Source organism: Ursus americanus, chromosome 34 (assembly GCF_024610735.1).
Source record: "Ursus americanus isolate L20-20 chromosome 34, mUrsAme1.1.p, whole genome shotgun sequence".
Classification (NCBI taxonomy): domain Eukaryota; kingdom Metazoa; phylum Chordata; class Mammalia; order Carnivora; family Ursidae; genus Ursus; species Ursus americanus.
In genome coordinates, this window is record NC_142160.1 from 26,939,778 (window position 1) to 26,967,000 (window position 27,223).

The following is a 27,223-nucleotide window of genomic DNA, read 5'->3' on the forward strand; positions in this document are numbered from 1 at the left end:
ACGAATGTAGCTGGCACATCTATCCTTTCTGAGGGACTGTGGATGACTCAAAGATGAGAGAACACAGGCTTTGCCCTCAAGATGCTTAATAATTAAGTAGGGAAAATAGATACAAAGTAACCAACCTAAGGCAGAAAGCAATAACTTGTGAAAAATGAACTATTAGCATTCGGAAGAAAGAGGTCATTTCCCATTTGTGGAAGCAGGGAGGGTTGAAGTACCATTTGAAGCCATTCTTGAAGGACTCATAAGGGAGAAGGCCATTTCAGGCTGGCGGAGAATCAGAACCAGCATCCAGGGGTAGAAAACTGAGTATGCATGTTTGAGCAGCATTGGGTAGAATCAGATCTCAATGATGGGAGGGGGCTGATGAACCAGTTTGTCATAAGCGTGATTAAGGCTCATGATTACCATAAGCGTGATTAAGGTAATGCCCCAGGACCAGAGGAATGGAGGCAGCTTCCTAGTGGGAGGGCTGGGGGAAAGTGTCCTCCCAGTCAGCCTTACTGTCACTCCCCTCTCCCTCCCCAGCCCCAGCCTCTGCCACACTCTAACCAAGGTCATCTGCCCCCAGATAATAGAAGGGTCAGTGCATTTTTTTTGTAGCGATAAAATACATCAGGTGAATGCACTGTGACCACAACCTGGAGTAGTGATCTTTCCCCTTTTAGGAACAGACTTGTCAGGAACAGGCGTATTGTTGCCTGCTTCGCATGGAGAGCAGGATCTGCAGGGGGCATTGATTAGGAAGGCAGGACACTGCCAGACCACGCAGGACCTTGGATGTGATGCTGGAGGGCTCCCACAAAATTCAAGAGCCACAGAGAGCCACCAGACGCCTGTAAAAGGGTGCTAATACTTGAATGGCAGCTAGATCCCTGGGCAGGTGGGCCGGCAGCCTAGCTAAAAGGAAGACTCCTGGATGAAAGGCCAAGCCTCTTCCCTCCATTCAGGTACTAGGAAGTCTCGGGAAGTGAGAAGAACAGTGAGAGAGACCTTCACCCCTTGGTTTTCAACGTTGAACTTTCGGGTCTAGGAGCCGTTCACTTACGTGGATGCTTTTAAAAGGCATCCTTAAGTATCTGGGTGGCCAGTGGTGTCTCCCTAGAAAGCACACACAGTGGGCTGAGAAGTATCTGCAGGTGCCCCCAGAGCGATACGTAGGAAGCCACGTGAAACAAGCACAGATGCATGCGATGCGGGTGACGTGTCTGAACCCTGCCAAGTGACGAGGGAGGACACTCAGGATATTGACCTACACTGAGACCAGAGACCCTTCAGGATCTGATTGGACGTCTGTTTTTAAAGGGAGCTCAGAGGAAGACAGATGGGAATGGCTCTCTCAGGTGGATGAAGAGCATTTGAGAACTTGTTTCTTTAAAAAGAATAAGAATTCGGAACGGGCCCAGATGGACACAGACGTGATCAAGGTGTGACGCGGTGGAGAGAGGAACAATACTTGCTTGCCTTTTGAGCCAGAAGGAAAAGGAAGCAGGAGCCACTGGCTTTAAAAAGTCTACTTGTTTCCATCCAGTTGATAGAGAGAGTTGGTAGTGGCCTGTGCACACATGGTTTTCATTTTGTTTTGTTTTTTAAGATTTTATTTATTTATTTATTTTAGGAGGGGGGAGCAGGGGAGGGGCAGAGAGGGAATCTGAAGCAGACTCTGCGCTGAGTGCAGAGCCTGACGTGGGGCCCAGACTCACAGCCCTGAGTCAGGCGCTTAACCAACTGAGCCACCCAGGCGCCCCACACATGGTTTTTAATAAAGAGATAAGTGTAGGTATTTTGTGGAAGCATAGCTTTGCAGGCTTGGATTAGAGACCCTCAAGGCCACCTAGCTGGCTTATGCTGAGACCTGTTTATCAGAATCATCCAGGAAGCTGTTTAAAACTGCAGGTCCTGGGGGCACCTGGGTGGCCCATTCAGTTAAGCATCTGACTCTTAATCTCAGCTCAGGTCTTGATCTCAGGGTCATGAGTTCAAGCCCCACATTGGGCTCCACATTGGGTGGGGAGCCTACTTAAAAACCAAAATTACTACAGATCCTGGACTCAGGCCATACTCAGTGAATGAGGATCTCCATAAGTAGGACTAGGAGCCACTGAGAGAATCCATAAATATGTCATATTCTGCAATATATTGAATCAACAGAAGTTTTCTTATTCCTTGAGTATAATCTCAACTCTTGCAATCCTTTAGTTTTCTCTTCCTCCTGAGCAATCCAAATATTTGACTTTATGGTTTGGTTCATTTGTTCGACCATTATGCCAAGCATCGTGCTGGGCAGTGGGCTTACAAAGCTGTAAGGACACAGCCACACCCACGAGCCCATGGCCCGTGAGGGCATCTGTAAACCAACCATTGTTCAAGGTGTGCTCAGGGGGCCTCTTCCCTGAGTTTGAGACCTGAGAGGAAGCACAGAAGTTGACTTCTCTGTTTGCCACATTCAACTGGGAGACCAAGTCCATTGGAAGATAGCATGCTTGGACGCAAGAGACTTGGCTGTGCCCCACTGGGTCACAAGTTAGCCAGCTCATGTGCAAGGGAGCTAGTTTAATTGTCCCCAAGGTGCAAAGTCTGGCCGGCCGTGTTTGGACGTATGGGCATTACTGTTTTTCAGGTTCATACATGTTGTGCACCCACAAGAGAGAAATTCACTTAAGTAAGGACATTGCAGCAATCATCAAGAGTGATACCATTTAACAGGACTTCATTGTAATGGTGCTTTATCTTTTTCATAGAGAGAGATCTTTAGAAAGAAGGAGCAACATAAACTCAGAATTAGGACAAAGATATCAACATCAGGTTGTAAACCTATACATCAATAGAAAAACATCTGATTCTGCTTTTTAAGAACTTCCCCTATTCTTTATTAGCCTGAAGACGTATTCTGGTAGACTCTTCATCAAAGGCAGATTATTCTGTGCTTGCATTATGCTCTTGCCACGCCTGGGGAAAGCCCTGAGACCCAGCAGTGGGGCGAGCTGTGCACGTGGGTGCTCCCACACACACAGGGCCCCTTGACGCTTTGACACTGCACAGCATTGTTGCACATACGTATGTTCAGTTCCGCATCCCATGCCTCTGGGCAGCGGCTCTGACGGGGGCCCGCCATGCTCGCGGGGACTTTCGCCAGCACCTGCCAGCAGCGCACCTGCTGACAAGGAAAGCAATTAGGAACACTTGACTGATTTTAGAACGTGGGGCTTTTTTTCCTTCCCTTTTGTGGAGAGCCATTATGTCGTACAAACTAGGTGTATATTTACTATGTGCATGGTATAGAATTCTTGGGTGTGACCCCTATTGCTTCATGGTTAAATATTAGTCTTTTCTGGTGTTGCATGACTTTCGGTCTGCTTTAGAATCTTAGGCAGGAGCAAATCTTGGTGAGGAGCTCATTTTCTCTCCCGGCGAGTGGTGGCCTGATCTGCCCACGCTGGTAGCCCCAGTTAGTGGCAGAGCCACAGCTCAGATCTAAGACCCTCAGCCCTCTGTCCGTCCAACTAAGGTATTTTGTGCGTTTAGCAAGGTTGCTTTTCATCCAAATCAGCTTGGATCCATCCTTGCCTTCCTTTTTACAAGACCAATGAAGAGAGAAATGAATACAGCAGGGAGCTCTGAGCAGTGATGATTTTTGATGTAATTAATGACTGCTCTTTTTCCTGAATCTGTTCTTTACCATTCTTTAGTGGACGAAACTGTGCTTTGTGCATGCAGTAGTATGCACCTCACTTTCCAGGGCTTTTCATAAGCACGTGTCATGGTGTGTACGTCCTTCTTCCATGTGGGTGTCTCCAAATGGCAGTAGCCCTGTGTATCTGACTGAATATTTTACATAGGAAATTCTGGGCTTTACCGCATGGAAGAGTTGGTATCTTTTTTGGTGTGAATGAATAGGAGTGTGTGTTGAGATTAGTTGAGGTCTTTGCTTTTAGAAAGACGTAGCTATTCCTCCCTTGAGATGGAAACTAAATTAGGTAATAAATATCAGGTCACCAAAACAACAAATGAGAAAAAGCAATTGGTCGAACAGAGAAGTGTCTCTATGTACCATCTAAAGCATTGAAGGGATGCATCTTTTATCTTATTTGCATTCAAAAGCCAATTCCAACTAGAGCCCCTGGCTTTTGCCCTCATTTTGTCCTCTCCACTGACCCAGAGTGGGAGAGTTTCCAGGGCACAGCCCAGAGGTGGCCAGCAACAAGTGTTACCACACAGGTTAGGATAACAGTCAGTGATTGTCAAACTGCCCAATTCCATATGTGTGTTTAAAAAAAGGGCAGTGTGCACGTCACACGCGTATCTTTGTATGGCAGCTGTCTTTGATGGTGCTTGGTAGTGGGTGCGTTCTGCTCTTTCAACAGAAGACCCTGTCCTTCCAGGTCGGTCCTCCAGCTTGGGCCTTTACAAGCTCAGTGTTTCTGCTTCTGATCCTATCTATTTATGACTACCACCACCACATCTAAGTATGGTCTAGACAATTTGATGCATAAAATGCAAAGCCGCATTATTTTGAGGTTAAAGAGCAGCGCTAGAGGCCGGGTGGGAAAGGAGAGTCCGTTTTGTTGTATCCAACTTGCCGCTTTCACAGAGGACGCCGTAGTGAACTTCTGTTCTGCGAACTTAATCCTATCTTGGATGAGGGAGGCAATCAGTCCATTAGATGCGGCTTTGGAAGCAGCCCTGTGCCACTAAGCTGTGTGGCCTCGGGTAAGCCACTTGCCTTCTCTGAACCCTCACTGCTTCTCTGGGGAGTGAGGGGAGCTGGCCTGGGTGAAGGCCAGAGCTGCTTTTTTGCCCCATGTCACTACATGCTCTGCCCGGTACCTGGCTGAAGCGAGAGCTCTATGTAGGTGAGCCTGGTCGCTCTGAGAGGAGGGAGGTCTGGATTTACTTTTCCTCCAAGTGTCTCCCTTTCCAGCCTGGGAATCTGTGGAGTTGCCCACAGACTGGAACCTCGCCCTCAGCTTGGAGTGGGATTGGGAGAATTTTCATGTGTTTCCTCCTGAGCGATGTACAAAGGTAGCCATCAAGAAACCTTGTCTGTGCATTTCTTTTCTCTCCAGCTGGAAAATTGCTATGTGAAGGATTATTGGGGAGAAATCACAGGTAATAATCTGCAAGAGCTTTTAGGCTGGTTGATCATGGGAGAATAGGCATTTGCTTCTATTGCAAATCAATTATTCACAGATAGTAACCTGTTTGACTAGCAGGAGATGAAAAAGATTTGGCTTGGGTTGTCAATGTCTTGAAATATCTGCAGACCAATAAACCGCAGGCGAGTTTTCCCTCGGACAGTGGCAGCTGTTATTTCTAGGATACATTTTGGGACATAAAAGTAAATACTCATTTATGTCTCTCGTGCAGATGATCCAGTGAGTTCTAGGAAGGGAAGACATTGGGGCCTAATGCTCCAGGAGCAGCACCTCATTTTTTATGCTGCTTTTCTATTTAAATCTGTAGATTATTTGCCACTTTAAAAAATGAAAGCAACCAGAGCCAGGAATGAAACGTTTATGAGAAATTGCTAGAGTGATCGTTGTAGAGCTTGTGGCCCACTGTTGCCATGTTCCTTATATTGAGAAAGTAGAACCTATTTGGCATTGAGGTATAACAAGAAATGATCAAGCCCAGATGCTTTCCTAAAATTATATTTTCGGTGCATTTATATGTCTGTTACAAAGTGTGCTACATGCTAAAAATATTTTCCTTTGTAGGCTGAGGGAATTTCAAACCACATCGAGGGCTACGTAGATCAGATGGTTTTCCTTAAGGAGCATTAAGGGCATCCTGGTTGTTATTAGCCCCGACCTTCCAATATGACATTATTTATGCCCCAAAGCTCCGCAATTCACTTCTTAATTCCAGCAACTTTATTGGCATGAAAATGCATGGAAGGGAGGCCAGAGTCAATATATCAGACTTGGGGGCTGAGACTCCAGGGCAACAAGTGATGCTAGGGTCACACTGGAGAGAACGCCGTCACCCCCATGTCCTATTTCCATGGAGGGAGGTCGCCTTCCACATCCAGGGTCATCTCTGGCCTTCCCTCCAGGGGCTCCATCTCCTCTTCTCTGTATTCTCTTCCTTCTTCCTCATTTGTGTGTGCTGTCGCTTTTCATATTCCATGTGGCCAACCAAAGATACATGCTCTTTAAGACTCTTTTGGTTATATTTATTATGAGGTTGGCTTCTCCGGAGTTCTCACTGAGTCTCTCCTCCTCAAATTGTGTTTCTTCATCACTGTCATTGATCTTGTAACTGAGGGATGTCTGCCTGGGTTTCACATAAATGCTTCTAGTGAATTAAACCATAAATGGGTAAATCCAAGAACATGTACGTTGGGTAGCTCTGTATAGAATTGTATTTGTGAATTTAATCCTTCTCTCTTCTTAATTATTACATTGGGTTTAAATGCACGTAGCTACTATTAGGATATTAGATGTTTTTGTATCTAGCACCTGTCATGTTGGGACCTTCAGAGAACAGTGTAGAAATAACAAATTTCATTTTTTATATTCTTAGAACAACAGTGGACTTATTGTTTTGAGTGAGATGGGACCGGAATCAGAATGATCTCCTTTATCATAAGGCATATGAGAAAGAGAACTTGTTTCCTTGTGTCCACCGGTCCTTTGGAAAGAGGCACTTGCCCGTAGTAGCTCAGCCATGCCGTATCACCGTGGGCTCCATCAGTGATGTCACGTCTGTGTGGGGGTCAGGGGAGGCTTTTTCTTATGATGTCACAACTCAGTTATTTAGAGACCTTCGAAAGTTTACTTACTTTCAAAATACCAGACAGGCTTTTGTTTCTGGGCAGAAAGAGGGAGGGAATTAGTATCCACTGGTCTACTTTGTGCCTCTTGGTTTATGTGTTGTCTCATTTCATGCTTAGCACTGCCCTGTGAAACAGATAGCATAATCTCCTTTTTAGAGGCCCAGAAGGGTTGTGTGACATGCCCAAGGTTACACAGCTACTAGCTGGTAAGGACGGAGGGTGCCTAGATCTAGGTTCTGAACTGTGTATTTCTTATGACACATGGCTTTGTGCAGAGATTGTTAAACCACATTCATAGGACAGCGCTTAAAAACAACAACAGCATATTTAATTGTGCATTCGCAGGATTTCCAATGCCCTTGAACCTCAGAGAGCAAGGCAGTGAGATAAGAAATGCTCAAATAGAAAGCAAAGCTAAAGTAGACTGCAGTATTTATGCTATAAATTGAAATCCGTAATTATAAAACAGAAATGACTGGAAGATTGATAGGTTTAAGAGAGTCTAACATACCTAATATTAATATGAACATAAATTCACCGGGTAGACTCTCAAAGTCTACATATTAGGTGTTTATGATGAGTCTAATAAAGCTTTAATGTTCTTGGTGGTTCTTTTTCATCTCTCATACTACTGAGCACAAAAGCCGTGTTGTATGCCGAATGGCTGGGTTTATCCCTAGTAAAGAGAAGTTATGTTTGGTATCTAAAGGACAATGAGAGTTTGCTGCTTGGCTGATCAATGCTGGATCAAGTTCACATTCCCCGGCTCCTACTCTCCCACCTACGCACGCAGGGGGTGGAAGCAGAGCAAAAGGAGGGAGGACAGATCCTTTTTTCGCAGAGAAAGAGATGTGAGCTTGGGCTTTCCTAATATGGACACAGCTGGGCCTGTGTAGCATTAAACATTGATTTAATCCACCGCTGGAGGAAACATCCTACAAAAAGTAAAGAGATTAGCAACCAATTAATTCCGGCCCTTCCCGTTGCTGTCCTGGAACACCTCTTATATGGCTCTAAATGTTTGGTGAACAAACATTCTGGAAAATAGCTCTTTCTCATATAATATTTATATTTGGGACAGCCCCCCCGCCCCCCGCCTAGTCGTGATGGATTTTCCTTTCCTTACTCTGTGTGTGCGTGCTCGTGCGTGTGTGTTCTTACTTGTGAATAGAGATGGGACGATTTAGGCCCATTGTACTCGTTTGCAAATTGTGACTTCATTGGATTCTCTTGGGAGGCCAGATGACAGGCAAGCCAATCTGAGTCCCAATGTTTTTAAAAACAGACATGCTGGAAAAAGAAAAAGAGACATGCTGGGGCCCCAGACTCCCAATGCATAGCTTCCTTTGAAGGCACCATGAAGCACAAAGCACTCCTTGTGTGTGTACTTACAGATACCGTATCCACACCATCTTAGGGAATAGCCAGAGGGACCTAGATAGGAGTGTTGGCTTTTCAAGCTAGTGAAATGTTAACATATATGTTTGTGCTTTTAAATAATTAGTGACTAATATCTTTTGTAAGACATTTTGCCAGAGTAGTTTTCCTATAACATCAATGTAGTGTGTTTTTCTAAATAAGGAAACCCGTTTGGTTAGAGCATGGCTCCCAACACTAAGGAAGGTCAACCTGGGTTGCTTCCTGTATGGAAGAGTAGCTTTTGCACATAACAAAGGGTCTTTTCCATTGGTACACACTGTCCCCTAATTGTAGCCAGCAGTCTTCCAAATGCAAAATATTTGTTCCCAGGGAATAGGTGGCAGCCATCGACATAATTAGAACATTGTCTACAGGGAATGAGTGGGAAATAGCACCTCATATGTATATGAGGTTCCAGGTTCCCCGAAAGACAAGGATCTATGCTCTTTTCATTCAGGATCCAGAATTGTATTCCCCATGAACCTGGAAAAGACTTAAAAAGTCAAATATCCATCCATTCTTGCCTCCCTTCTGGTTAGTGTTGAGATCTTCTACTTCTTTTTAATTCATGTGTGTGTGTGTGTGTGTGTGTGTGTGTGTGTGTGTGTACTTAACCAATCTTGTCCAGAAGTTTATCCCTAAGTATAAGCTATAAGAACTGCTACCCTGGGTCCGGCCAGCAGCCCATCCTGCCCAGCATTGTGTCTGCTGTTTACCCAGAGGCTTATTGAAATAGAACCTAATAGATGGCTGTCCTCTGTGGCATTGACCTTGAAATTTAGATGTCTCCCAAACATCTGGAATTTCTTAATAGTAACTTCTTAGAGATGGGTCGTCATTAAAGTGATCTAAACCAGTGGTTCTCAACACTGGCGGCACAGTGGAGTCACTGGGGTAGACGGGGGTGGGGGTGGGGTGGGGCAGGCTGTAAAAAGGACTGATGCAGGGTCCCACTCTTAGGATGTGAATTTCAGTGTTCTGGAGTGCCATCCGGGCATCGGGATCTATAAACCCTCTTGGCGATTCTAATAAGCGGTCAGGGGACCTTCTGATTTAATGCCACCCCTAGATAACTTGGTATTTCACCTGTGAAACTCTTTAAGGTCAAAACACCCATGAATGTTAAGCTCCTGTAAAGAATTGCAGTCATACAGGTGTTGAAGGGGGTGTACCATATCTGTTTGCTGAAATGGCTGTTGGAATAGACTTTTATGGTACGGGATAATATTTTATGGGCTGTGTTTTGATCTGAGGTTGGTCTGATCCACATATTAAGCAGCTATTTTAAAGTGAGACAGTCATGCTAGATGTTCCTTAAGCTCTCATGCTGGAGTAGAAAGAGCACCACATTTCCAGCCTGGAGATCTAAGAGCCACCCAATATTAAGTACTAAAGATGAAAATTTGGGGCACCTGGCTGACTCAGTCAGTAGAGCGTGTGACTCTTGACCTTGGGCCTGTGAGTTTGAGCCCCACATGGGGTATAGCGATTACGTAAAAATAAAATACCTTTAAAAAAAAGATTCGAAAATTCCCTGAGACTCCGTTTCTTCATCCTGAAAATGGGACCGTGTGCGAAACAAACAGTGCAATCTGTATGTGGAAGCACTTGGCAAACCATTCAGTCCTTACGGAACTGGCCACTCTGGTTCTTTCTTCCAGGTCTGAGGTTCCACCATCTCTGATATACGTAGCAGTTTGGTACTTTTTGTGTCTTGAGGTCACTTTCCTCCCGCTTCTAGAGATGTTGCGTTGCTTCTAGAATTTGATAAATGACAACTGCCTCCCCTTGTAAACACATCACATGTGTCCCTTGATCTTCCCAACTCTCTAAGAAAGGAGACTTAGAGAGGTCACACGATTAATATATGACAGAGCCTGGATTCAAATCCTACAGGCTGCCTGTGTGCTCCTTATACTATGCCGGGTTCCGCCTGGTCACACAAGTGTCCTCAGGACAGGGATGGTGTCTTATTCATCTCTGTGTTCACAAAGTCTAGTGGTCTGTTTTGCAGTAGGCTCTCAGTATGCTTTTTAAGTGACTAATCTGTCTCTATATCCAGTTTACATTCTTCTTCCCGAGGTCAAAACCTATTCTCTCTGGTTTTGATATCAAAAGAGGTCAAATACTTGGTTGGTTAACATTTTTATAGTAGTTCAGCACCATGTTTGTATAATACTATATTTACTTTTGTTTTGTTTTTTAACAGTTCTTTTCCTTGAATTTTATAAGTAGGGTATAATCATACGTCCTTACCTTCTGTGCTTCACTTCTAAGTGTTTTTTAATGGAGAGAAATATTAGAACCATAACATTTTACCAGAGCCCCTTCTTCCCCCCAAAAAAGAAAAAGAAAGTTAAAGAAAAAATAAACCCAGAATATTTTATTTATTCATACTCCTCCTTGCCCAAAATGGAGTTAAGACAGCTTCTAAAGCAAAACAGAGCATGATAAAAATAAATTAAAATATAAAAAACGAAGCAATGTGAAAATAATAGTAGGAAAATAAAATGGGGGCCAGGAATTAAATTATCATATGATATGCACCCCTTGAAGTTCTTATGCTTGGTTTAACGTAGGGGCACAGAATTTTCTAGAAGAGGGAAAAGGGATCAATTTGCAGTGTTCATGAGGTAAAACAAACCAGGTGCCTGAGTCTAGCTATTCCTGATGTTGATACCAGGCTCCCTGTGGGTCCTCTCAGAAAATTACTATTTAATGTAATAAACAATCCTCTGAAACTGTCCTTACAGTAAACACTGGGATGGGTTTTATGGGGCTGTTTCTTATAATGCACCTCAATAAAGGTTGATGGCTTCTTACCAGAACATAATGCGATAAAAGGAATTTCACAGAGCACCAGTAAGACGTCGTCCTGTGCCAGTGTGTGGTGGTCTGCTCTAATCCAAGAGGATCCTAGAGAATCTAGGGCAGGGGTTTGGGCAATCAGAAAAATCTGTAAACCTTCTGACCGTTGATGTGTGTGTGGGAAGGGAGTAGGGGACTGTGCATGATTGTAGGTGTATTTTTTTCTAGGGAGCCAAAAGCTGATAGCTAATGCTTCATCAGATTCTCAGAGGGGATCTAGAAATGGAAGAGCTGAGTGCGTTCCCTCAGGCAAGCTCTGTAAATGTTTCTGAGTAACAGTGAGTTCAGGGTTGTGATGACTGAGAGGAAGAGGTTCTCTTAGCCAGTTTACTGCAGAACAAATGTGGGAAGGATTTTCTTTTTGGAAAACCATGCTTTATAAGGATTCCACCAAGAGGTCCATTTAGCAGGGCCAAAATTGTCTTGAGAAAGAAGAATTAGGCATTCATTCTAACACAGACACAAAATGGGCAATAATAGAAAAGATAATTTTTCTAAAATCAAAGATATCATAAAGGAATGTTCCATTCTAAAAGGGTAGAGCAAAAGTTGAAGACCTAGACATTTGAGAACTTTGACCCTAATCAATATTACTTCCTTGTTCTTATTTGCAACTTAAACTAACCTTGATTTTATTTCTAGTTTTGTGTACGTGCTTACTTTTTGATTTACCATCAATATATGTTGACTATAGAGCCCTTCTGAAACAAGCGAAAGCTTCTGGACCTCTCTACATTGTTTGGTATTAAAAGATCTTTCGACTTCTTACAGCGGATAGTTTTTCCTCTCTTGTGCTCAAGGGAGTGTAATTTGCCCTCTGACGCTGTTTGGACTAATTTAAAGGGCTCCCCTTGTTTGCCCTTTCGGCCTTCTAGGTGACTAGGAAGGTGCGCTGCTGCTTCTCATTCCTCTGGATTGTAGCTCATCGTGAAACAGAAGCGCACATCCATATTAACAGTATGAAATTGACATCACTACCGTAGTCCAGTGAAAGGAGTCATTTCCTCTTGATGGGGGGGGGGGAGGGGGAGGGGGAGGGGGAGGAAAAAGCAGAAAAAGGTTTTCTCTCTAAAAGTAATCTCCAGCCACTAGATTAAGTAATGCTTTTCTTCTAAAGCAATGGCATTTTTCTCAGCCTCTGAAATTGTCTTCAGCTATTATAAACTGCATTGACAAGAAAGTTTCTTAAAACAACTTCCTTTCAAACTTGCATCTCTACTAGATGAAACATTTTTTAAAACCTAATTCAAATAGAAAACATCTGTTTTTAAAAGATAGCTTTAAAGTGCTTTCACCACTTTCTTAAAGATAGTTATTAGAATATCCATCCCTGACTACAGAATTCCAATTTTATTTTTTTATTTATTATTTTTTGAAAGAGAGAGTGGGAGAGATAAAGTGCACATGCCTGCTGGGGGGGGGGCTGTGGGAGAGGAAGAGTTTGTGAATCAAGCAGGTTCCTCACCCAGCGGGAGTGCAGTGGGGTGGGGGTGGGGGGTTGGATCTCACGACCCTGAGGTCATGACCTGGGCCTAAATCAAAAGTCAGACATTTAACTGACTGAGCCACCCAGGCACCCCCGGAATTCCAATTTTAAAAAAGTACTCTTCCTCCAGGTTTTCCACACGCTACCTTTATTGGAGTCAGTCCATGAAGAAAGGGAGATTTAGATAGGCAAAGAGAAATGTGTTGAGGTTATATTGAACACAATAAAAAAGAATTAATATTTTTCCAATAAAATGGGGCACCTGGGTGGCTCGGTCAGGTAAGTGTCTGCCTTTGGCTCAGCTCATGATCCTGGCTGTCCCAGGATCCAGCTCTGAGTCAGCCTCCCTGCTCAGTGGGAAGCCTGCTTCTCTCTCTCCCTCAGCCGCTCTCCCTGCTTGTGTGCTCTCTCTCTCTCAAATAAATTAATAAAATCTTTAAAAATATATTTTTCCAATAATTTTGAAATGTGTTACTATTTAATTCTAGATCAAATTCAGCTCCTAGCACTGCATTTTGGAATAAAATTTCATAATTAATATGAGGGAATTAAGAATCTTTATTTCTCATTTCTATTTTTATTTTTACTTTTTTTTTAAAAGGTCATTTTAGAAGTATCCTGGCTGATGTCCCATGGTCTCTTTCTTTAAAAAAAAAAAAAGCACAGTTTTGTGCTCCTTATGAAATAAGGTATTTTATTGGAGAAACAAACAGGAATTAATTAGAAACATCTTCATCTTGAGACTCTCCCTCTTGAAATTTCATATGCTACTCATTCAGTCATTTGTTCCTATATCTTCCATTTACTTACTTAACATATTTATTTAGCATCTACTATGTGCCAGCAGTATTTTAACTGACTGACAAAAATCAAGAACAAGAGAGACAGCATCTCTTTCTTCCTGGACTTTAAAGTCCAGCTGGGGAGACAGACATTCAACAAATTAATAATAAAAAAAAGCTGTAATAGAACTGTACAACACAGAATGAACCCTACTGTAAACCACGGGCTTTATTTAATAAGGATGTATTAAATATTGGTTCCTGAATTGTAACAAAAACACCACCCTAATGGAAGATGTTAATAATGGAGGAAACTGTGTGTTATGTTGGCATATGGGAACTCTGTGCTTTTTGCATAAATTTTTCTGTTATCTGCTATAAAAAATAAAGTCTCTTAATTAAAAATAATTTTTAATAGCTCTAAAAGATAAGCAATTTAAAAGAAATAAACAGGATGCTATTAGAAGAAATAGTGGGGGTGACATAATTTGGAGTGGGGAGTAAGGAAAGACCTCCCTTAAGGCCAGAACTGGAGAATAAGTAGGAGCCAGCCAGGCAGTGAAGAGAAAGAAGTGCATTCTTGGTAAAGCAAAGTGATATCATTTGAACTACCTTTCGAAATACTATTCTGGCTTCTCAGTGGAGGATGGACTGTTGGAGTGGGTGTGAGGGTGCAAGAGTACAAAGGAGAGGAGTTCGGAGGAGCTCAGAGTGGACCACAGCTCTTGTTACCTACTCAGAGTAGCAGCAGAGCAGAGTGACGGTAGGACTCTTTCCTTTGCTTAGTTTATGCCAGAAACCATTAGGTTCTCCATGAGCTGCAGACTAGGAAGAAAGGAGACTGTCATTGCCAGCAAGACAGGATTTCCAGGACTCAATTCCTAAGATCCTTCCAGTGGCTTAATGGGATTTTTAGCATGAGGAACAATCCTGTCTGTGTGTGTGTCTATTTGAGACTACAATCAGATGTGAATTACAAGGGAAAACAAGCCTTCAAGTACTAACTATGCATCTGTAATAACAGATTTTCATAGAAGTCTGTATATGATTTAATTTTCAATAGCTTTCTATTCCCACTACTGGATTGTTGGAATTTATTTTTTGTTTCTTTTAAGGCTACATGTTAAAAAATTGTTGATGAGTCAACAAAAAGGATACTTAAGGAAGGTCTATTTAGGCAAGGTGCTGTTTTAGTACATCAGTACTGAAAGGTTTCTATCAGAGTTCTTAGGGGTAGTGAATGCCCAAGGAAAAAAATTCTAATGGGTAAAAGGGAAGTGTCTACCAGTGGTAGATCTCTGTTGATTCCGGAACTGTTATTAGTAGCAAGGAAGCTCAAATAGTAGGAGGTTTTATGTCCATAAAGTAAGCAGCTCTGCAATTACATAATCCACTGCATCATTCGTAACTTGTGCCTGCCTTTGTACGTGCACTGGAGATGTGCAAGGCATTGACTATTTTTATGCATTTCTTTTGCAGTGGAAACATTGTATATGGTAATCATACATGATATATAAGAAGATTCGATACCACTTTGAAAAATCTTTAGGAAATGAGCATGCATTTCATAGTACTTAGCTAATAATTATACAAAATGGTTAATATGTCTAACTCTATAGAGTTACTTTTTTTTTTTTTTTGTATTCCTGGAACCATAAACACAAGGCAAGAATCCCCCATTTGAGCAGACCTGTTGTTTATTTTAGGACATATAAGTGCATCATCAATGTGATTTTAAGTAGTCCAGTTATGAATATGGGATGAAGGGATAAAATAAAGTTTTCCACTCTGATGTCTCCATTAAGAAGCTCCTCTTTATGTAAAATACTCCGTGGCAAAGTTGCTTCTATTTAAAGTAGTGAGTTTGATCTTGGCTTTGATCTAAAGCTTTTGATCTTGAAAGAAGGATGGAGTAGCAATAAAGAGAGGGCAAGACAGATTTTCTTTAAAGAAATGCGATAAAGTTAAAGGGATGGTCAAGATCAACAAACACGAGTGCGACCCGACTCTTCTCCCCAAGCGCTCACCCCCATTCTGGTTCAGCCAACTTCTGATGCGGATGGGAAGAAAGCCTTTTGGGTGTCGGCGGAAAAATTTGGAGCATCGCAGACTTTTACAAACTAAGTGGAAACTATCCCCCTAATTGTGAAGACAGAGTGTCTCCTTTTAAATTCTCCCCAGTCGCTGTGGGGGTCCGCGGGCAGGGCGCGTGCGGCGCTGACCACGCTTAGTCAGAGCGCACAGGCTCCGTCGAGGCGCGGGCGGTGCGCGGGGCTCGCCTTTTACGCGCTCCGGGTTTCTCCCCCGGGAAGTCACCTGCCACCGCCCCGGAGTCCGGAGGGGCCACCGAAAAAACGTCTACTTAATGGCGTCTAATCCATTCCCGGAAAAAAATTCCACTAGGAAAGTTCCTTTCCGCTCCGCGAAGGCCATCTGGACACTTAGGTTTCTGACCCGAGGAGCGAGTTCGGCTGGCCGCGGGCGTGGGGGCGCTTCTCGAGCTAAGCCCTTTCGCCTACCGCCCGGCCGCGCTCTGGCTCGCAAAGCGGCCGAGAAACCCTTTCGCGGGTCGCCAGCTGCCCGCGGGGGGTGGGGGCTGGAAAGGTAAGGCGTGCGCGCCCAGGTCGGTCCGCGCGTGGGAGGGCGCGGGAGCGCGGGCGCGGGCCGGAGGCGGGGAGAGAAAGAAAGACGTTCGCAAAGAGAACAATAAAATAGCCGGCGCGCCGGCGGGGGCGGGGGCGGGGGCGACCTGCGGGGAGGACCGAGAGGCCGCCTATACCTTTAAGGCAGGCCCCGCCCCCGCCCCAGCGCCCGCCCTCCGCCCGCGCCGCCGCCCCGGCCCCGCGCCGCCCCGCCGCCCGCGCTGCGCCTTAGGTGTTGCGGGCCCCGCGCGCCCGCTGCTCTCCGGCGGGCCGGCCGGGCGGCGGGCGCTGGGCGCGGGCGGCGGGGCCCTCGCTCCCACCCTCACCTTCCGCGGGCGAGGTAGTGGGTCGGCGCGCCGAGTTGGTGGGGCGCGGGGGAGGGAGGTTGGGGCGGCTCCCGGGGTAAACTTGACTCTTTCCCCTTCCCCCGCAGCCGCTGCAGAGGGAGCGCCAGGCCGGGGCGGAGTGCGGGCTCGCGCGGCAAGTGAGCGCCGAGGTGAGTGCGGGAGGCGCGCTCCCTGCGCTCCCCTCCCTGGGGCAGTGGGTCCGGCGCAGCATCCCCACCGCCGACTCCCCGCGGCGCCGACGCGCGACAGCGGTGGGTAAGATGGCCCCTTTTGGGGGCTCCGGCGCGCACCGGCTCGGGGGTGGCCGACCGGGCCCGTGACCAGAGGGAGCCGCCCGGGCGAAGGTCACGGCCTCGGCACGCTGCACGCCGCACGCCCGCGCGTCTCCTGGGCCCCCGGCGCTGAGGCCACCCGGCGGGCCCGGAAGGTGCCTGTGGCTTCCCCAGGTGAAGCCTGGAAGGCAGAGTCGCGAGGCGGTTGATCGTTTCTTTCTCGCGCAGAGGGACGGCCCTCACGACCCGTCGTCGTGTTTAAATTGCTCTGTGGTTTTTGAACTTCAGGTCGAGAAATGGATTCGAGTGAACCGGAGACCCCGAAAACGGAAACGAAGGGAGGCTGAAGAAGTGTTTGAAAAGGTAGGGTCCCCGAAACAGAGCACTGGGTGGAGTTCTTGAGAAATCTCCCCGTCTGCCCCGGAGGACTTGGTCATAACAATAGAGTAGCATTCTTTAAGTTTTAATTGAATGTACAGTAAGCCGTAAATTAACATGGAAGGTTATGCAGAAATATTGGTTGAAAATGCTAATAATCATGGACATACTGTATTCTCAGCAAGTAAGAAAATGACTCGGGTTGGAGATACGTTTCATGCTCATTAAATAGAGCAATTGGACGGAAGCGGGTTCCATTATTATATTAGACCCGTTAGTAGTTGTTACGGCAGTTGTTAAGGTACCTCTACAAAGGGGGGGGGTATTCTGAATAAATTGCCCGAAATATCAGGTTTCTCTGGTTGTGATAGATACAGTAGTGCACTCACTCATTTAGCCTTTAGACTTTAAATTAGAGTAATCTTAAAAATGGAGGGAGATGAAAGAAGTGGATTTCTTTTGAAACACTAGGAGGGATTTTATCTACTGTAAAGCAAATGAGAATTTTTCTAAATTTAGAATTTCATTATGTTACTTTGCAGAAGTTTGGACTACCTATTTTCTCCTGAAATTGTGTTAAATTAAAACTTGATTTGTCATTGTAATAAATGTTATGAAGTAAGGTAAGTAGCGTGTTGTTTTCTGAATAATGCTTAACCAACATTTCAGCAGATATGATTTGTGTTGCGTTTACTTAATTACTGTACTGTTTTTTGATTCTTGATAGCACCAGGGGATTAAAATAGATGTGTGTGTTGTTTTTCTGCTGCTAGAATGTATGATGAATCACTCCTGATTCTGAAGCCAAATTCTTGCTGATAGCATTGCTGCCAACTTCTCTGATGTGTTGCCTTAGTATGGGCATTGCAGCGTCCGCGAATGTGCACAAAGCACATCATAATGGAGATGATTCCAGAGTTTCAGAGTGCGTGTAAGGATACCAAGGACAGCTTCTAAGAAAACTGGGGAAAGAACTAGCCCAGGATCCTGGTCATTAGTAGGGAGACAGTCAGCGCATGAAACGTGGTACCCCAGCCCTTAACGTTTTTAAACAGAGTCATGTCTATCACTTGAGTTAAAAAGTAATAGAAAAAGGTTTCATTTTGAATAGACTTGAGTCTTCTGACCATACCTCGGCATGCTATGGTAGGCTGTGTTTGTTTAACTTTCATGCTCCAGGTGCTTTAAAAAATGGCTGGGAGGTGATGAATGAGATCATAAAATGTCCAAAGAAGGAAAAAGTTTTATGGCTTGCTTAGTATGTCAAAGAATATTTTCTGGCTATTATTTTTTTAAGCCAAAAAGATGATTGCCCGTATGTCACGCGGGAATGAAGGGAAGCCGTTACCTTTGTGGATTAGTTGGCACCATCACTCCCAAAATCTGAGCTTGAAGTAACCATACGTGTGATACCCGTGATCTGACCGTTGCCTTCTGAGAATGAGAAGGAGGGGACTGAGGACTTCACCGCCCAAGAAAATGGGGTTCTTGCTGAGCCTTTCTCCTCGATAGAGGCTGTGTATCAGAGCTTACGAGCAGGGCGCACGTTTGACTTCTCTTCTTAGAAAATGTGGGCAGCAGTTTTAGAGAGGATACAGAAATAAAGTAGATTGGGACCAACAAGCTGAACTTCCTTTCAAGGAGTGAAGCTTCAAGCTGACTAGCTTTGAGGGAGGAGGTGGAGAAGGCCAGAAGATGGGAAATTTCAGAGTTGGATCAGAGAATATTAATTACCAGTGTGTCCAGTCTTTCTTCCTGGCTCTGCACAGCAGCCAAGCCCTTTGCCCACTGTTTTGCCTCTGTTGCACCCAGGAGAGGGTTTGGAGCTTGCTGAGGCAAAGCAGGAGATATTTTCAAGGGCAGGGTGAAAAGGAGTGTGCTCAGTGACCAAGGGTGCTAGAGCAAGTTCCGAAAGGCACAGAAGCCACCCCGCAGCTGGTAGCCGAGGTGCCGTCCCCTGATTGCCCCAGTGTCTATTCTGAAATACAGATCGAATTCTGTGTGGTAATGAGTATTTAAACCGAGGTCATGTGTTAACCTTTTGCTACAATTTGAACCTGTTATTAGTAGGAATCTCAGTAGTCAACTCACGGTTGAGTTTCATAAATGTTTTCAAATGTCTGCCATACCACAAGTAGAAGCTGATTAGCCAATTTCTCCTTTTTAACGCATCCACTATCTTTTTTACAACATTGAGATGAAACTGTGGTATTTTCAGTTTTTATTCATTTTCTGTTACTGTAAAATAAGAAAATGAGGTTTAGTCATTTCCTGTCGGCATAATTTTAAGTCTGCCCATTGCTTTTATTTGCCTACTTTGTTTTCTTTGCCCCGCTTCTCCCGCACGCTGCCCTTCCTCCAATCCCCCAGTTTCTGTTTACATCTTCAGGCTCACGCAGGATTCAGCCCAGATGACTGAACTTGGGTAACTAGTCTGTGTTTAACCGTGGGAGGGTTGGAACGTTTTTCCTCCAGTATTTACTGACTTGTGGAAAGCAGAGTTGTCTGACCTGCCTGAGGAAGGCAAACAGAGCAGTGGTGCAAGGCCTGAGTCTGGAAGCGGGCAACGGGTGAGGAATTATAGGTAGCGAATGTCATCTTACAGGAGGTATTTGTTTTCCCCCTCTAAGAAAATCACGAAGGTGCTAAGTGATCGACACAGTCTGATCTATGGGTTGAGTTTTTCAGTGAACTCAGAAGGGGAAGCAAAACAAACTTACCCGGTTCTCAGCTGTGGGTTAAAATAACGAATAATGAAATAAAGTAAACTGGGGTGAGTGAGAGGTACCACCCGGAGAAGTGGATTTAAAATGTTCTCCTGGCCTTTCCTGGCTCTTCTGCTTACCGTGCAAGTCATTCCTTCCCCGCTACCCACCCACCAGGTAGCTGTGCTGTCTTTCCGTGCCGCCTTACAGGTTTTCAGCTCTCCTCTTCCTGAAGCCACATCGGTCTGCCTGACGCATCTTTTGTCTTCTCTGACATTTACTTTCATTTTATTTTCTTCTTCACATCTTCACCCCCTTTCCACTGGTGCAACTCAATTCCTTCCTACTGGTTTCTGTTTCTTTCATTTCAAATGACAAAACTCACCTCTCTTTAGCCTCTGGTCCTCAGGTGTTTTCTCCTTACATTCTGATAGTCTCTCTTCTGCAGTATTTCACATTCCTTTCATTTAGTTTGAGTAACTTGTGCAACAGAAAGGCGAGGAGAACATGAACAACTACACAAAGAACAATCAGGGGGAATGGATCTGCCAGCTCTGCAAGAGGCAGTGAATCAATGGCGGTGGCAACAGCGAGTTGTATGTGTATTTTTCAAAATAATGTTAATAGGTGTTGCTGAGTGGCTGTGGGGTTTGGAAGAGGAACATAATTTTTTTTCGGCTTTTATCTTTAACTGATTGAAAGATAAATGTAGATTATCCATCACATTCAAAGATTAAGGGATAATATACTTTTATAAATATACGTGAAATATAAAGTTTTTGAATAGTTTTTTTATTTTAAGGGTTAGTAATATTATAGTATAGAACAATGAATAGCATGTTGGGGAAAATATATGAATGACGTATGATTCCCTTAGAAGAAAATGCCGATTTTTAGATTCAAAAGAAGCACCTGAAATCCTGTTTTATGCATACGTGATAATGTACAGAGAATACATTTTATCATACTCATTTCTGGTCATCATCGAGTATATAAGATGATGTCACAAGTATGCACTGGCAGACTTTCAAAACACTGAAAATTCAGTGACACTAAGGTTGGCTATTATTATTAACAAGCTATCCCTTACTTGTGTTAGTTTGTTTCCAAGCTAGTGGTCTTGGCGAGGGTGAGTGTCTGGCCTGTGTTACGATTAGTCATAAGCAACACTAGGTGCAAACGGTTTCTAACAAAAGCACCCTTTAAGGTAACCTAATTGTTCTTTCCTGCCGAAACCTGAAAAACAGTATTTTAGAGCATGAAATTGTTTAAAAATTCGGTGAAGTTTTCCTTGAAATAGTGAGCAAAACATAAAGATCTAGAAAGATGGTTGTGAAAATGTGGACTTTATATTGTTTTTAATGGCCGTTTTAGTTGGAGCCAAATGATAAATTCTGTTTTCTGAGTCTTGAGAAAACAAACACAGGCACTATTTTCTTTGTGATAATATGCTTCCTAGATTCTGGAGCATTCTCTCTCACTTTTATTTCATTTGCTCTCTCCATTCGTTTGATTCTGAACTGCAGTGATAATCTTGATATGAGTAAGAATTTACAGATTTAAAAAATTGTATATAAAACCCAATTTGGTTTATGCGTTTGCTACATTTATTGCTCCTTTTAAAATTTTTATATGTTCTAAGAAAATGTTTTTATTACAATTCTAATATTGAGATATTCAACATGTTAAAGGTAGGTACAAATTTTAAACTATTTAACAAAGTGCTTTACTGCTGTTTGTCTTTTGTGACAAAGGTCTGTTTTATATTAAGTTTATGATTTCTGGAAAACTATTTAAAGACTAATAAAAATTATCTGGCTCTTACTTGGACCCGTAACAGCAGACGGTGACGGTGTTAGGCTTGACTCTGGAGCTGTCAGGATACAAAGCTTGGCAAAATGGCACAAGATGAATTTAGGGAGGGCTGAACCAAGGGTCGCTTCACTTTATAGGAACTACCCCATATTCAGCAAAATGGTAGGCTTCAGGCAGCCACTCTTATGCAACTGAGGCAGCATTGGTGTTGAGTGGTTTCCCAGGCATTGGTGCCCTTGCTTCTTTTAGAAAATGCTCTTGCCCTGTGAGAATTCATAACTAGTCTACATTTATATAGCTGTAATCTCTGACAATAGCTTCATTGATACTTGATCTCCATAGAAAAGCTTTATGGGTTCTAATGAGTCACTGCTCTTGAGGCACCAGCCGCCCTCCCTATCTGTGAGTGGCTTTGTGTCCTGTGTTGTACTGATTGTGCCTCTGGATGACAACTTACTTGAGTGATGGGGAGAGGCAGAGTAATTTATTAAAAGTAATTACAAAGAAACCAAACAAAAAGAGTAATTACAGCGCTGTTAATATGCAATTCGTTATTTTATTGCTGCAATATTTAGAACTAGGTCTTATTCGTGGGTCTCCTTTTTTTCCTTGTAAATTCCTAGCAAATACATAATTTATTAAATTCTCTGTACCCAGGTCTCAAGTTAGATCCGGTTTCACAAGATCTTGGCTTTTTCAGGCCCCCCCCCCAAACCTGGACCAAGGAAGAATTGCTGATAAAATGTATTTTTGGTAGCCTCAGGAAGGAAGTCTGGTCTGTATGATTTTATACCATTAAATGTTCATCTGTTCTGTAGATTTATTTTTTTAAGAATCTGCAGTTTATAAAAAATATTCTAAGAATTGCGAGTGTACTGAAATCCCTTCCATTTTCAACTAGCGCAACGGAGAAAATTAAAGTATAGTCATCCACTTACCCTCACGCACTTATTCACGTATTTTAAAAAGAATCTGTGAATGGAACTATTAATATAATAATAGCTGACACTTGTCATGTGTCAGGCACTGTTCTGAGTGCTTTGCATGTATCCGCTCGTGTAAATGCACCATTAGAGTAGTGCTGCAGACCAGCGGTGTGCTGTGGGGGTGTTGTGGACTGGGGCAGACGCTCTCAAAGTAGGCGAGGCCTAAACAAATCAAATAACTGCCGCAGGAAAGAATGCTTTGGGCAAGATTTAAAAAAAGTTTTTTTTAACCCAAGCCATTGACAGCCCTAGACCACCAGCATAAAGCATACATTTCTAAATGAGGAAAATCCCAACCAGCGAGTATTTTGAAAACACTTGAAAGTGTGCAGATAATTACACTGTTGTTGATTTTAGCAGATTCGATGCCAGCAGCCAGCAGCTCTTCTATGCCGTGAAAGATGAAAGCCATTTTAATATAAAACATGAGTTTGGCTGGAAAGGGGAGGCGGGCAGAGAACAATTTCATGACTTTTTAGTTACTTTTATAGGAAGCTTTAGTTACGTTCCTGTGATAGAATGCTTTACTTGGCAATTATTCTCATCTGAGGCATTTTAATGACTGCTGCTTTGTGCCTGGTATCATCTGGCACTAATAAGATGCGTTATTTTAGTAGCACCTACCAGTGTCAGCGGAGTTTAGGGCCTGTTACGGTTTCCATTCATCTTCTCTTCTAGGAGGCAGACACTATACCTTTAAGTATATCCAGCCTGTATTTCATTTGTATTTCTGGGCCTCTGCACACAGCAAAAATGACACTCAAGCCTCGTAGCGCCACCACCTAGAGAAGGGCCTGACCACACGCAGCCTTGAAAAATATTTGTCGAATGAATTAGATGAATGAATCCTGCTCACAGCTCTTACCTTATTAAGTCATACCTGGCTGTTACGTTTTTAAGAAATTGTAACGTCCCAGTTTTTATTTTATCATTTTGGTCTTTAATGACAGCAGTTTTCATGAAAGCACGTTTGGTAGAGCCGTCCTGGTTGTTGGTGGTCATCTTGTTCATGCCTTCTCGAAAGAGAGCTCAGAGCCGGGAAGGCCTGACCCTGGTCCCAACTCTGCCACCTAGTTGCGTGCTCCTTGAGTTTGTCCCTTGACTTTTGCTCTCATCTGGAAATCCTTTCATTTAATAGGCCAGTTAAGCCAATGTACATTAATTATAAAATTAATGAGTATGTTTGGCCTTGATTCTTTCGCATAGTTTTATGATGTATTTTTTTCTTTTGTCCATTTTTGGTATTTAGAAAACTTGGATTTTTGTCCTAGTGGTGACTTTGACATAATAATACATTCTGGTCTCTTCATTTTTTTTTTCCTCTTATGTATTGATTTCCTGCTGTGAGCAGTAGTAAAATTAGATATTAACCTTTTTTTGCCCCTCCTCTCTTTATTTTCTGTCATGTGACTTGAAATATTGTCTTGTTGCTTCCAGATAAATGCCTTTAACATGGCCAACGAGCTGGTTGTATTGTTCATCTATATTCTTCCCATTTCCTCCCTTCTTATTAGATTTATGAGGTCAGAGCTTGCAGACGTTGTATACTTACCTATCGTATGTTTTATAAAATCACATAGTTTTAATTCTGCAAGTAAATCGGTAATGTTCATCAGCTGCCTGCGTACAACTGATCTCAGGGACTTTGGTTTTTTAAGCTAGTTCTAGAGTGGATTTCTCAGGAAGAGCGTGGGGGCACCTCTATTTCCTGAGTTCTTGCACATTTGTAAGTTTGTGCTCTTTCCCCGTGAAGGCCAGTTCAACTAGATATAAAATTCTTGATTCATGTTTTCTTTGTTGAGGTATCTTGAGTATGTTACTCCATTGTCTCGCCGCCGGTTTCATTGCTTTCCCTCAGAGTGATCTGGTCTTTTCTCCTGGACACCCAGATTTTTTTTTTTCTTTAAATTCCAAAAATGTTACTTGAATGTGTCTCATTGTGGGTTAGTTTTCCTAGTTGTCAATTGGCTTTTGAGCTTTATTTTGCTCATTTGTTAAATGAGGATAATGGTAACCTTTTTTACTGCTCAATAGAGTGGATTTGAAGACCAACTAGGATACTGTATATGAAGTGCTTTAAATTTATTTTCTTTTCTCGTTATTCTTCAAAGTCCCATGTTGTGAAGAACTTTAGAATTTAGAGTACTTCATTTTATGGGCAGTCGGATTTGAGTTGGCTTTATATTTGTGAGAAATCTAAAGTGGATCCTCTGAAGTCTTTTGTCTGCATCTTAACAGTATATAAACGCTCACTGATTCCATGTGATCAGCAGCTTTCTGTGCCCGTGCATGAGAACTGCTGGCCTAACGCAGTGGTGCTTTCTGAAAGTCTCTCATGTAGCAAACTCCTTCTCTGTTTTATTCTTCATACACTCTTGCCCGAAATAGTTTCCCACACAAAACTGGGTTTACATGGTCATGGTTTGTGCACAGTGCAACATACAGGGGAAAAAAATTAAAGGGCTCTGTTTTTCAGAAAATGAAAGCTGAAAACCCAAGTCAGTTCTAATCAGCCAGCCTGTTTTCTTAGATTTGTTGTACATAAGACCTGTGTAAGAAGCTGCTGGAAAATACCAGTGAAACAGGAGATGTCATTTCTGGCCATGGGAGATAAAACACACACATATCAAAGATCATTTACAAAGCAGCATGTGATAAGTAAATTCAAACCAGTGTGGCATAAACTAAGGACATGAGTATATGATGCATTTTACCTGAGGCTACCCTGGACTCGAGTTTCCATGCCTGCACCTTGTTTGGATAAAGCAGCCCTTTACACATGAAGCCTGGAAGTTATGGTGGGAAATTGGCTAACTGAATTAACTGAATCCATTTTAATGCTTTTACCTGATTTGTAAGCATAGATAGGGGTTTGATTGACATACATGTAAATAATGTTAATGTCTTTATTTGAATATGTGATTTTTAAAAATAAATTCATCCATGTTTTGCAAGTAGTGCTGGAACCTATCATAAAATTCTGCTGACACTAACGAATCAGGATGATTTAAAAACCCAAGGCTAGAAATATAATACTGCCTATAATTCCATGTATAACACATTCCTTATTAAATTCTGTGTTTATTTGAACAATTTATTTACTAACTTCACTGCATATCCACAATGTACCAAAGCCCTGAATAAGGAGTACAGAGTACAGAAATGAATGGAAAACAGTCCTGAGAGTTTACAGTTGAATGTAAAAAACTGTATAGAGTAGGAAACAGAATTGAATCAAACCACTATCAGTGGTACATCAGGTATGTATGCAGAGCAGTTTGGGTCTCTGTAAGGAAAGGGAACCTTTCACTGTGGGCTTTTTGCATTCTCCATAAGTCTTCTCCAGGATGATAGGATACAAATATTCCAGTTTACTCAACTTTTGTTATTTTGTAGGATTGAGTTTCGGTTCTCAAAATTCTGATTGTCTTCATGAGAACATACTGAAACTGGGAAATTAGTATTTCCCTTTGGCTCAGGTGCAGTCAGAGGCCTGCAGCGAGTTCAGGCTACCTCCGGACTTGAGGATGTATAAAGTTTTCAATCTCTTTCACTCTGTTTTTTTCCCTTTTATTTGCATTATTAAGTTTTGGGATTTTTCCCTTCCCTAAACATTTGGTTTCGAGGCAAAATGAGAAATGAGAATGTTTCCGAATAGGGGTGATGACTGCAAGTTCTAGAGTCCTTCAGTTTCCTCTTGTGATTTTTGAATGTTGTGTTCTATAATTCAAAAAGCATCCCACTTGTTTTCAGCAGATTTAGCATGACCCCCTTTAAAAAAAAGTTATTAAAAAATAATTATATGCCTCTTTTATCTTTCTGAAGATGAGCACGAATAGACTAGTCAGGTGGGCCGCAAAATGACATAAGTGCATATCCAAATCCTTTAACATTTTACATCTCTAAAATCAAGAAAGGTTTGTTTTTCAGAGTGTTAAATTCTAAATCACAGGTATGTGAAGGTTCAGACTTCATACAGATGAAGCAGGAAAGCAAACTGCTTTGCAGTAATTAATATCGAGGAAACTATGTAAAGTGGGAAAAGATCTTTTCATAGAAAAGGCAACAGTTCTCATTTTATGTGGCCTCATTTGAACTGAAAACCATAGAGTTAATTTTCATTTGGTGTCCAAGAAAACTTCATGATCTCCGTGAGGAGCAGGAGAAGTCAAGGGAGGAACACCAGAAAGAATCTGGAAGAGAAACAGCTCTGGGTTGTGTTCATGCACAATTTGGTTTCTGAGTTTTTCTCCTTAACTGTGAGCCACAGGAGCTTTAGTTTTCAGTGTTGAAGGCACAGCTTTAACAGTGATTCCCAGTAGTAACGGTAAAGGTTGCTGAGCGCTCCCACAGACAGCAGAAGATAGCGGTTCCCATTCTCTCTTGTAGCAGCTTGACTGAGTTCTATGTCCCGTATGTTTTATATGCCATAAAATGCACCCATATCCAGTTTCTTGAGTTTTAAGACATGCAATTGTGTAGCCATCACCACGGTCCAGTTTTAGAACATTTCCATCACCAGGAAGTTCCCTTGTGTCCATTTGTGGTCAATCCCCATCCCAACGCCTAGCCCCAGACAACTGCTAATATGCTTTCTGTCTTTAGAGTTTTGCCTTTTCTGGAAATTTCCTATAAATGGAAGCATACACACTTTAGTCTTTTGGACTTGGCTTCTTTCATTTATCAGCCGTTCTGAGGTTCAGCAGTATTGCGCGTCTCGGTGTCTGTTCCTTTTCACGACA

The 27,223-nt window shown here is 42.9% G+C and overlaps 1 protein-coding gene across 19 annotated transcripts in view; it reads left to right on the forward strand.

Annotated features, from left to right (window-relative positions):
- The window catches only part of AOPEP (aminopeptidase O (putative)), a 323,900-nt gene that overhangs the window by 232,712 nt on the left and 63,965 nt on the right, over positions 1-27,223 (forward strand). For all 19 annotated transcript variants that reach the window (XR_006776735.2, XR_015722917.1, XR_015722920.1 and 16 more), the window contains 2 exons: positions 16,412-16,474; positions 16,886-16,960. Coding sequence is in view for 9 of the 19 variants with exons in the window: in XM_045780965.2 (XP_045636921.1) it covers positions 16,412-16,474; positions 16,886-16,960 (138 nt within the window). In the remaining 10 variants the exon portion in view is untranslated. The remainder of the gene's footprint in view (positions 1-16,411; positions 16,475-16,885; positions 16,961-27,223) is intronic.